Source organism: Halyomorpha halys, unplaced genomic scaffold (genome assembly GCF_000696795.3).
Source record: "Halyomorpha halys isolate HHAL.00 unplaced genomic scaffold, Hhal_1.1 Scaffold1280.1, whole genome shotgun sequence".
NCBI classification, from domain to species: Eukaryota; Metazoa; Arthropoda; class Insecta; order Hemiptera; family Pentatomidae; genus Halyomorpha; species Halyomorpha halys.
In genome coordinates, this window is record NW_027106955.1 from 54,212 (window position 1) to 66,894 (window position 12,683).

The 12,683-nt window shown below is 31.0% G+C and overlaps 1 protein-coding gene across 2 annotated transcripts in view; it reads left to right on the plus strand.

The window, feature by feature from the left end:
* The window catches only part of LOC106689106 (uncharacterized protein PF3D7_1120600), a 30,222-nt gene that overhangs the window by 11,142 nt on the left and 6,397 nt on the right, over positions 1–12,683 (plus strand). For both annotated transcript variants that reach the window (XM_014433889.2, XM_014433888.2), the window contains 4 exons: positions 177–313; positions 1,628–6,826; positions 8,571–8,652; positions 11,291–11,451. In XM_014433889.2, the coding sequence (XP_014289375.1) occupies positions 177–313; positions 1,628–6,826; positions 8,571–8,652; positions 11,291–11,451 (5,579 nt within the window). The remainder of the gene's footprint in view (positions 1–176; positions 314–1,627; positions 6,827–8,570; positions 8,653–11,290; positions 11,452–12,683) is intronic.

Below are 12,683 nucleotides of genomic sequence, written 5' to 3' on the forward strand. Positions count from 1 at the left end.
TATATATGTATATATTAACTTTAACTATTAATTAATGTGGTGTAACAAGTATTATAAATTAGAAAATGGTCAGAAAAATATGAAAATATTTTTCAAGCCTATTTTGGTAGATTCCCTGATTATTTAGTATTTAAATATAGATCAATCATTTATTGTATTTCATTTGCTTTTCTCAGTGTGAGCAGCAATATTAACAGTTTAACTAAAGAGAATGACATAACAATACTCGATGATACAATGGACTTAACAGATCTTTCTATCGTCCAACAATCAGCAATGGATATCACTGGTATAAAACCACAGAAACCTCAAGGTAATTTATTATTGAATTTTTCATTTATTTATGTTTTATTATTATTTTTTACCAGTTGTAATGCTTTTGTTGAAGTGTTCCCTAAACATTTTTGATAATGTGTTCAGGTTGGGGAGGCAGCAGCCCAATCTAATTTGGTAATTGAGTTGCGAGTAAACCAGTCTTTAATAATTTTTGCTGAATGTATTGGAGCATTATCTTCCTGAAAAACTGGCAGGCCTTCAGACATGTCATTAAAAGTCAACTTCTGTTCCTCTAACAAATTTTTATATTCAGCTGAGTTTAGTCTTGATGAAAGAAATACCAAAGTTCTTTTCTTTTTGTAACTAATTGATGTCCAAACCATAACTTTTCCTCCTCCCATTTGACGCCTTGATAAAGTTTTTTTCTTCTTTTCTTAAGTCTTAAAAATGATAGGAAAATCCATCTGGTCCATCCAGATTGAATTTTTTTTTCAGTACTAAAGATGACTCTTCCACTGTTCAGTCCATGACATCATATTACGAGCAAAGGCCATCCAGGCTAATTTGTGACGGGTTCTCAAAACTGGCTTTCTTTTCAATTTTTTCTGTTTTAATAATCTTTAGACATTCCTTAGGTTAGTTTGAACTCCAGCTTCCTCAGCAATTGCTCTTGTTGTTTTACAAGAGTTGGATGCGATTAGAATATACCACCACTGTTCAAAGCAGGGGGCCTCCCAGTAGAACAGTGGCTTCCATATGTCTCCCCGTGCTGAATAAACTTTGCGACTAATGAAAAACTCCGCCTTATTTGGCGGGCTATTTCCCTACAACTTATCCCGTTCTTGTAGAGTGAAGAAATCAAACCGCTCTTCTTCGGAGAAATGCTTATTTTTTTCCATAACTCATGTTCTTTTTAGGTCTATTTTGAAACAAATTTTGCACTGCAGTAGGAATGGTATTTTAACAATTTCAAATCTAAAGGACTAAGAAAATAGTAAACGACAGGAAGTGTGTCTATCATTTTGACGCATATAAAATGTCAATATTTACTGATAATGGATTTAAGTAATCCTTAAAGTTTGAGAAGATTGTCCCCATTTCAATATCATAATTTATACTTTAAACTGTGGTTAAAAAAATAATATCAATCAAAAATAAAGAAAACATGAAAAGTTTTTTTTAATTTCAATGGGCATGTCAAACATTTTGATACTTGAGGGTAGTTTACAGGGTCAGAAGCTAAACTGTAACATATATTCTGTCTATATGTTTAGTTTTTTTTAAATAATAGTATGGTATGTGAATGTTTAATTTTATGTAATTAATTCATCAATTTAATTTTTTTTTTTAGGTTTACCAGATATATTTGCACCCCGCAACCAAGACACAGACTTGTTTAGTGAACTAAGTATCAATAGACCAGTTTTTCCATTTGAAATAAATAATCAGAATACCAAAGAAGGTTTAGAACCTAATCCATTACAAACTAAACCTGAGAATAAACCAGAAGATGCACCATTAGCTGTTGATCCAAGGAAAATGCTACTAAATGAACTATTGGAAGAATCAGCTATGGATTGTACAGTTGATAATTACTTGAAACCTAATACACTTTTTGCTCAAAATACTTGTAATATACTGGAAAATAAGTGTGAATTAAAGAAGTCTCCTCTGGAGGTTTCCGAAATGGATTTTACTCTGGCTTTTGCAGAGCCCAAAAAACCAGAATCACATCATGTTCTGCCTATTCTTGATAAAAATTATTTAGATAGTCAACAAAAAACTGAAAATGTTATATCAAATAATCCTGCAAATTTATTCGGTTGCTTGGGTATGGACCTGGAACAGTCCAGTAGACATCAAGACAATGTTTCAGGAATGGAATATCCAAAACCTTTACAGAAGCCAAAGAAAAATCTTTTGTTTCCAAATTTCGATGGTGATGAATCTAAGGCAACAAAAATTGATGCATCACAAATGGAATTCACTGAAGTACTGTCTTCTAAGAACTTGAATCCAGTTGAAAACAATTTAGTTGTAAGCAATTATATTGGAGATAGGTTGATTCCTAGGCCAAATACTTCACCTATAGATCAACTAAATCCTGTCCTGACTAACATAAAAGGTTCTATGAATTTCAATTCAAATAGTAACGAATCAAGGTTAGGAAATAGTAACACATCCCAAATGGAATTCACAGAAGCTCTTCCTCCTAAATACAAAAATGTAGCTACCAGGAACTATCTAGAGAATAATGTGATAAATAGGCCAAATATTTCACACATAAAACATCCAGAACCTTCCCAGAATACAATACAGAGCAATATGATTCCCAATTCACATATTGATACATCTAGGACAGCAAAGAGCAATGACGCATCCCAAATGGAATTTACTGAAGTTTTGCCTTCTAAAAACATAGGTCAACTTCATTTGGTTGCCAACAATTATATTAGTACTTCTGTTTCACAAATGGAACGTCAGTCAATGCCAAGTTATATAAAAAGCAATGATGTGTCTCAAATGGAATTTACAGAAGTTTTACCCTCTAAAAACATTGGTCATCCCAATCCGGTTGCCAACAATCATATTATCACTTCTGATTCAGAAATGGGACGTCAGTCGATCCCAAGTCATGTAAAAAGCAATGATGCCTCCCAAATGGAATTTACAGAAGTTTTGCCTTCTAAAAACATAGGTCAACTTAATTTGGTTGCCAACAATCATATTAGCACTTCTGTTTCACAAATGGGACGTCAGTCATTGCCAAGTTATATAAAAAGCAATGATGCGTCTCATATGGAATTTACAGAAGTTTTACCCTCTAAAAACATTGATCATCCCAATTCGGTTGCCAACAATCATATTATCACTTCCGATTCAGAAATGGGACATCCGTCGATCCCAAGTCATGTAAAAAGCAATGATGCCTCCCAAATGGAATTTACGGAAGTTTTACCTTCAAAAAACATTGGGTGCCATAATATGGTTACGAACATCCGTAGCACTACTACTGTTTCTCAAATAGAGCAATCAAAACCTTTCGAAAAGTTGATGCCGAGTTATGGTGTACCCAATTTTAATATTGATGAATCCAGGACAGCAAAAAGCAACAATGCATCCCAGATGGAATTAACTGAAGCTCTACCTCCTAAAATCCTAGCGTCTCCGACTTTTAATATTGATGAATCTGGGCTAGTAAAAAATAATACAACACAAATGGAATTAACTGAAGCTTTGCCTTCTCAGAATGTTAACTTGGTTAACAATTACGTAGCAGAAAGGATGTTAGACAGGCCTAATAATTCACGCCTGATGCCTCTGAAACCTTCCCAAAATAAGATACAAAATGATATAATTCCCAGCTTAAAAGCTGATGAGTCTAAATCCCCATATTGCCCTATACCTTCTAAGAACTTGCCATTTAATAATGTAGTTTTCAATAAGCATCCAGAAAGTAGATTGTCAGCTCATTCTAATTTATCTCAGATGGAAGACTTGAAGGTTGACTTAAACTCTGAAAAACTGAAATCAAATAATCATCCGCTTTGTCAGGTAGAGGATAGCTTTTTGGGTTGTTCTGAGAAAGTTGGTGAAACATCTCAAATGGAACTTACTGAAGCTGTGCCTATGTTTAATAAATTTAATAGAAGAAAAAGCACTTCTAATTTCACTGGTAACTCTGGTTTTCACAAAAACTCTTCAGGGATAAATATTATTGTAGATAGGGAAAATATTCCTCCATCCCAAGATTTGAATGAATCAGATGCCATGAATATTACTGAACTTAATTTCGCAGATTCAGAAAGTGGAACGTGCAATGTCAGAAGTAAATCAGATGCTAAGGTCAATATGAACACAACTGGGTTGACAGATCATTCAAAGCCAACTGAGACAAAATTTATAAATGTGGGTGATGCTTCAAATATGGAGTTTACCGAAGGTCTGCCTATGAATGTCCTGAAGAGTGCTGGGAAAAGCGAACAAAAAATATTTGACAATAACGAAATGACAAAAAATTATGCAGTTCCTGTTTCAGTTGTTGATAATATTCTAGGAAACTCTTCCTGTATGGAATTTACTAGTGCATTACCACCGCATAAACAACCTGGAAAAAATGAATCAAGTTCCATTCAAAATGTTAAAAGTAAAGATGAAATTTCAAATGAACTTAATGTTTCAAATACAACGGATATTACTGAAATTGATCAGCATGATATTGTTGATGACATAAAAAAAAATGAAAATGTTGAAGTTAACATTAAGAGGGTAACTACACAACAAACATTAAACTTGGTGCAAAGCATTTCAAAAGATTTATCACAGATGGAGTTTACTGAGGCTTTACCTTCAAGAAACATACAAGCCCCTCTAAATCCAGCAAAGCAGGTGAACTTAAAATGTGAAACTTCCAGTAAATCTGTCGAAAATAATATTTTTGGGCCGAATTACAATCTTCAAACTTCTAATATGGAATTTACTGAAGTGCTTCCCATGTTTAAGTCGAAACAAGCTATTGTAAACAGCAAAGAGGTTTGTGAAGGTATCTCTGTGAATCATAACGCTTTACAAAATAAAATGATTCTGTCTGAACAGAATTTGAACAACTCGTGTTCAATGGATGTTACTGATGTAGAAAATGTACCACATCATGACATCTTTACGAACTTAGTAAGGAGTCAAGAAAGTTCTGATAAAAAAGAAGTGAATGTTATATCCAGTGATTGCTCAGACATTCCTAGGCCAGAAATTAAAGATAGTCTAGGCGAAGAAAAGAATAAAAATTCTCAGAATTTCCCATTTTTATCCGGTTCTCAAAATATTTTTGTGCCCGAACCAAAGACTTTTGATGCTTTGAAAAGTGATTTTTCACAATTAGAATTTACTGAAGTACTGCCAGTCAGGAATGAGCTCAATGCTGGGCAAATGACACAGGATATATTTGGTAATGAAAATCCTTTCATGAATAAGAGAAAGAGCATTGTGGCATCACATGGAAATGACTTGCTTGGTTCTTCAAACATGGAATTTACAGAATTCCTTCAAAATCCTAATGCTGAGCATTTTATCTTTGCATCTGGAAATCAAAATAAAGAAGAAAATGAAACTAAAAACGATGTTATTTCCCCTAAAAACAAAGAAAATGTTGAAAACTTGTTTATAGAGGATCTTGCAAGAACAAAGAGCATCGTCGAACATCCTATAGTTGGAAAGAGCGATGAAACTCATACAGAACGCAGTTCTAATAAACATGCAAGTTATGACTTGACAATACAGAAAAATGATCAAATTGATGAACCTCAGATGGAATTTTTACTTGATTTGGAAAAACAAAATTGTAAAAACTTAGATTTGCTATCAAAGCCTTGCGAAAAAGTTTTCCCAGTTACCAATCAAGTTACTAATTCTTTCACTGACACTACTCAAATGGACTTTACTGAAGCTATGCAACCGCAGATGCAGTTTAAGGAAAATATTAAACCAAAAGAAAACAATGATGTTATCGAAAAACAATCAGGTACACTACCCAATTCTGAGCTTGATGTAAATAAAATTCCTGATGCCTCTCAGATGGAATTCACAGAAGCTATAACCAGGCCAAAATACGAGAGTGGTTTGTGTCCGAGTATTAATGATATAAAAGGTAATAACAATAATATTTCTAATGATAATTCAGTTAAGAATAACAAAACAGCCATAAGCAGATCACAGGAAGTGTTCCCCAAAAATATTGAAGAAATTATTTCACCTACACCATCAGATAAACAGAAAAACATTTCTTCACATGAGAACGATTCAGAAATGAAAAATCCTATTAGTGAAGATACAAAGAGAGCCAAAACTGAGGAGTTGGAGAATGCTTGTTTCGAAGATTATTCTCAGTTAAAAAGTTCTGAAAAGAAAATTATCGGCAATAGTTCTGAAATCTGTCAAAATGTTAATACCTTTGGTATCAAGGATGAAGCTCTGATACATAATAATTTAGAATTTAGTAATCATAAAATAAATGATAATTTAGTTAAAACCTCATCACATATGATATTGTCCGATAGTCGAGAATCAGCTGACTTGAATAAAGTGAAAAACAAATTTGTACCTTCAACTCAAAATCTTGAGCTTGGTAGTCCAATGCATGTTGACGAGCCATCCATGTCTACGTTTGACAGGAGCGATAGCAAAGTTAATAGCCTTCGTAAAATATTTGAAAATGAATCAAAAGCGGACAACCATAGTACTGATTTCAGAACTCCCAAAGGGAAACAGGCAATAAGACCTGCCGAAGGGAGCAGATGTGAAAGTTTTAATAAAACCGTTGACAATTCCAAATTTACTTCTGCTGTTGTCGAAACACTTACTGTTGATGATGCTAGTCAAAAGAAGAATTTAGTTCATTTTAATACTCCTCCTGTTCGCATTATAAAAAGAAGAAAAACTATGGGACTTCCAAGCTCTGAAGAATCTGAACAAGTTCAAGGTAGCACATCGGATCTAGCTTTGCCTCTTCATGATGTTAACCCTGCTCTCAGTTTCCAGAACACTTCTCAAATTAGTAAGTTTTTTACATATTTCAATTTTAAATTTATAACGATGAAGACAGTTGATGAAATCTATTTAATGTGGTTAGGAATAAATCACATAGTAAATATTTTATTACTGTTTCTATGTGGCAGTGTTTTAGTCTACATTTTAGACCCTCTTCAGGGCTAAGAAAACATGATACAAGAATGTTATTTGATATTGTGGTATATTTATGTAGAGAAAATGTTTAATTTGTGATGAAACTATTTCTAGTTTGTCCATATGTGTTAGTTAACTGTAAGCTAATGTTTTAAGTACTTTGTTAACGTATAATTGTGCTTATAGATAGATCAATAAAGTAGATAACATTTATAATACGAAGTATAACAATTGAGGTCTGACCAGATAGCAACATCTATCAGGCAGTACCATTAAGAACATATGAAAATAGCAGGACTTACAAAAATAGCAAAAACAAAATATTGTATTTTTTGGAAGATGATTAGATAACTATATATAGTTATTACATATATGTAATTTATTGTAGAAAGATGGTCCGAGTGGTGATCATGGAAAGTATAAAAAAATAACAGAAAAAACTATTTATTAGTACCAATATTTACTAATCCCTACTACAACTACAACTAAGTGAGACGAAATGTTGGCTACTTATAAATAGTTTTGCTTCTTTTTTTGTTTCTTTCTTGACTGCCACCTGGATCTGCTCCTTCTGTATAGTATTTTTTGAGAACATTTTTAATTAATAGGGCATTGTAGAGGTTACTACTGTTAGTAATCTGTACCTGTACAATATGGAGCTAATTATCAAATATATATTAACAATATATTCCAATTAATGATAATGAAGAGTATCTGGTTCAATTTATAATTCCATATATGGTTCAAATTCATAAATTTGAATATCAGTTTATTTCATTCGCATGATTAATACATAACTTAGTGCACTTAGTTAATTGAATAACATCCAAAAGACCAATTACTAAAAAGAAAAGAAAAAAAAAAACTTTCTTGATAATAGAAATAGATTTCAGTTTGGTGGCTATTTTAAAATCACATGGAAAAAAAAAATTCTTTTACCATGTTAAAACGATATAACATGTAACATGGTTGAGTTACAAGGTCTGTTTTGGTCTTATGGAGAATTATGTCATACAACATACCAACTGAGCTCGTCATCATTTTATTTGTTGTTGTTAGGTTACTTGCTTGTAGTTTGTGTTAGTATTGTTTCGTATGTTTTTATAACTAATAAAGAAATGGATGACAATAATAATAATAATGCAATGACAGTTGCCAATCTGGATTCTCTTCCTCATACATGAGATCAGTAAGACACTCAGTAGGTAAACTTTTACACTACTTCCACTTTTCACTTAATTTAGGAATGTTGTAATAAATTACTTTATCCAAAACTTAGAAGTAAACAATAACATGAAGTTTTGGAAGGAAAGGTTATAAAGAAAGTTGCTCAAAAAGTCCGCTAGGAGCTCTTATGCATTTAACATTTAACATGACTTTAAATAGGGCTGCTCACAATCCTATACTTATAACATTTAACATGGTAAAACATTTTACTTTTAACACAACATCATTAATACCCCTTATGTTTCAGTTTTTACACTTTGTTTTATCTTAGGTTTTATTTGCAAAATTATGCCACAATATCACCTAATATTTTCTAACTTATTAAAAAGTCCTGAATAGGCAGTTTGTTTAATGTGAAAGATTTTGTTAATCATGTTTTTTTTTTTTAGGAGGAATATTTGATGAGAATAAAAAATTGGCTCATGATCCTGAGAAGGGAAAAGAAGAGTGGAACAGGCTTGTTAAAAATGAGTAAGTACATTTTCTAAAAGAATTTAAAGTGAAAATTAAATTAATGATGAGAAAATAGTTTCCCGTGGATAATATATATGAAGAGAAGATGGTTGGGGGTGCGGTCGGAATATAACACAAATACATTTAAAGAACTTATTTAATTTTATTTTCCACTTCTCTCATCACTTTATTTTTATTAATTTCATTCTGTACTATTCTTTACTATATGTCATTCTATTTATATTTTCTTTTTTTATTATTTTTCGTATTCATTGGTTATCTTGTTGTTTGTTCTTAGCCCTGATGAAGGCTAGAAATTCTGGCCAAAACTTTGCCACTATTAAATAAGTTCTTTCAACTTATTTGTGTTATATTCTGACCCCATCCACAACCATCTTCTCTTATGAAAATTAAATTGTTTTTTACCAATATGATGAGGAAATTATCAAATATCACTAACAAGTATACAGATTATTAAAATACCAAAATAAACAGAACTTAATAGATAGGTTTTCATTTCCACCATTTAGGATTTTATATTGAAAATTTCTGTCCTGTCAGATATTTTCTTGAAATTGTTTAGATTAATTTTAATTCTAAACTAAAACTCATCCCACTATTTATTACCAATTAAAATTATTAATCAAAACCAGTTAAAATAACCTCCTAAATCTAAATAAGTGTGTAGTAATTTTTGAAATTTATGTCTTATTTTTATTTTGTTCAATAGAAATTAAAAAAAAGAAATTGTTTCATGAATGTGAATATCTGAATGAACGTATATATATTTCTGGAAGTATTTCATTCTATTCAAAGATTTTTTTTATTTTAATTATATTATTTCAAATTCTTGAGATAAGGTAATTATTTATTAAATAAATCAAAAATTCGTATCCAATTCTGTCTCAACACTTTATTTTTCACCAGTCCAACGTTTCGGCCATTCTAGCCATCTTCAAGGACATCTTCAATACAATTTCTTCCTAAAGAATGGTTTGTTATATGGTGGTGTATTAATTGTTGATAATCTTATAGAGGAAAATTAAATGTTAATGATTTTATATTTTAAATAAATAGGCTTTTAACTTATAATAAAGACAATGACCTGAGCAGAATAGCCTACAAAAGAAACTTTAAATTAATGTGAGGAAGAGATTGTATTGAAGATGGCTAGAATGGCCGAAACGTTGGACTGGTGAAAAATAAAGTGTTGAGACAGAATTGGATACGAATTTTTGATTTATTTAATAAAAGATTTTTTGTATGTTAAAATCGAACCCTAGGCAGTGATCTAAGCCACATCATAATTTCTGTTTCTTGAGATAATATTAGAGACGTGTAACCTAACAAAAGCCTAAAATTTTACATTTCATTTAAGAAGGTTCATTCAAATAAATGCGATAATTTGTTTTTAAAAATTACTTTATTGGCAGCCCTCATTTTATATTGCCCTTTTCTACATTTTGCTTCAAAGTTAATTCAAAATTTAAAAAAAAAAAAATTCCAGTCTTCCTTAAGATTGATATCTGTTAGATATTTTAAAAAGGAAGAAATAAATAATAAAATTCAACAAAAAATTTGTTTGTTTAATCGTTTAAATTTTATTTTAAAAGGTTTATAGTAAAAATATCTTCAGAGATAATATTGTCAAATTAAATTTTCTGATGTTTGATTATATTTTGAATTTTGTTTATTACACATCTTCCTCCTGTATTATTCTTTATTTTCAAACCCACAGGTATTTTATCCATTAATTATGATTTTAACAGTTAATAATGATATATTATATGAAATAATAGTAGTAGAATAAAAATCTGATGCACATCACACAACTTAATCTTACCATCCTACTTATGTCTCCAAGTTTTGAGTAAATTGGTATGCTGGTGTGCAGGTTATTACCACTTTTTTTTTTTGGTTTTCGAAAAAAAAATCTAAGATGAGAATATGGAGAAGTTTTGAATCAAACATTTTTATTTTTCTACTGCTATAAAAATACTTATTTAGAGTTAAGTATAACAAAACATACCGATGTCGTAAACATGGATCTGCAATCGGGAGGTATCTGGTGGTCTTCCTGAGTGAAAAGGAAAACTTTTCAAATATTCGTCATTTATGCCTTGTCAGACTATTTCAATGGGGATAAAACCTATCTGAGATTAAAGAAATTTCAATTTTGCATTAATATACTGAGTTTAATCAAAATCGTTGGAGTTATTTTTCAAAAAATTAAAACATCTGAAAACTCAATTCTATAAAGTCGCTCTTCTAGTCTGTTGCTGACACATTCCAGGTGTAAACGTTTCTTAAATATTTAATTTTAGTTTCATAAGACTTTTCGTTTTTTAGCTAAACACAGACCATTTTGTGAGAATATGATTTTTAGACTCAGGAGATCTCAAAACATTTATTTCGAAACGAAACTAGAATTCAAAATTTTGCAAGATCGCAATACTTTCCCTTACTATTTTTTCCATATAGAGGTAAGTGAAAGTAAAAAATGGCCATTTTATACAATATACTTTATATTACAGTTTTTTCGAAATGGAAATATTATTTTTATTAATTATATATTTATGCTCGTTTCTTGTCTTTAAATTTGTTTTAGTTAGTTTAATAAGGTTCAAAAGTTTAAAATAAATACATTTATTTTCAGTGCATTCATGAAAGAACGTTCATTCCATTTTGTCAACCCATATAAATGGAAATATGAATTCAGGTGGCCTATGGAGTTAGTTTTGGAAATTCCCAATATTGAAGTGAGTGAGAATTCGAAAAAGAAGAATATCAGCTTGCTTTCGAATATTTCTGATTCAGGTACAATTTAATTTCAAATGAATAAAGAAATAATTTTTTCCTTTTAATGTATTGTGCATCCTAGAGTCTATTGTGTTATGTTTCATTATTATTTCTATTTGTTTTAATTTTAATATAAAATGCAAATATTGTTAGTTTTATTACCAGATATAAACAAGATCAGGCTTATTTATTTTTTAAACAAAAAAAATCTTTTTTTTATGGTGGTTTTATTCTTAATGCAATACTAAAGCTCTTTTATAATAGAAAAGGCCTGCAATGTGTTCAAATCCTTCACTTATTTAAGTTAAGTGAAAAGCGGTACTAATAGAGATTCATATAGTTCATCAATCCATACAATTGAGATAACACCATATGAAGAAATTAAAGGACTGGTTAGGCCAGTAGCAAGCAGTGATAACAGAATTGTGGCACGGAGCAATAATAAATGAAATATCTTGATGGCTGATCTAGTCTCATACAGGAATCCAGTGAAAAAACTAAGTGATGAAAAAGTACAGAGGAACACATATGAAGACAAAAATACCATGGGTATCAAGTTTTTTAATGGGCATCAGTTTCATGCTGTTTTTCAATTTTTGCTCGATTTAACTATCTTAAAGTTTCCTCTTCCCGTTTTAAGCTAATATTTCAAAAGTGATTTAGGGCCGTCGCTCCCCGGGGGGTTTAGCGGGGTGGGTCTGGCGGGGAAGGATTGCTTTTTTTTTTGTGTTATGATCTCCTCTTGTGAGATTGTAACATGTCGTACATCGACTATTTTATCAAATTTTATAAAATTCCTGTTGTTCTGAAACCCTTGATAAGCTAATTATTTTACTTTGAAAACAGGAATTAAATTTTTTTTTCTCCAAAACCCCTTTATTCTGTTTTGTTTCCCATAATTATTTAATGTGAAAAATCAGTTCATAATTGTCTCTTGTAGTGTCAATTTTTCAAAACAAGATCCTATGAATCGTAATGGATGCCCTTTGGTTTTTAACAAATAGCCAATTGCATCGGGAACTACAAATGAAATCAATAGAGGACTTCATCATAAAACGGTTCATGAAATTATACGTCCTGTTACCAACTGTTAAAGGAGTAGTTAGGGGTGTCTTTTGCAAAAGACTATACCCCCTCTCATAATCAATTCTTAAAACAAAAAAAAAAACTTTTATAGTAACCATGTAAGGCCCACTAGCCTGGTATTGAATAAAAATATTGTATGGTTGTAGTGTTACTCCTTAATGTTT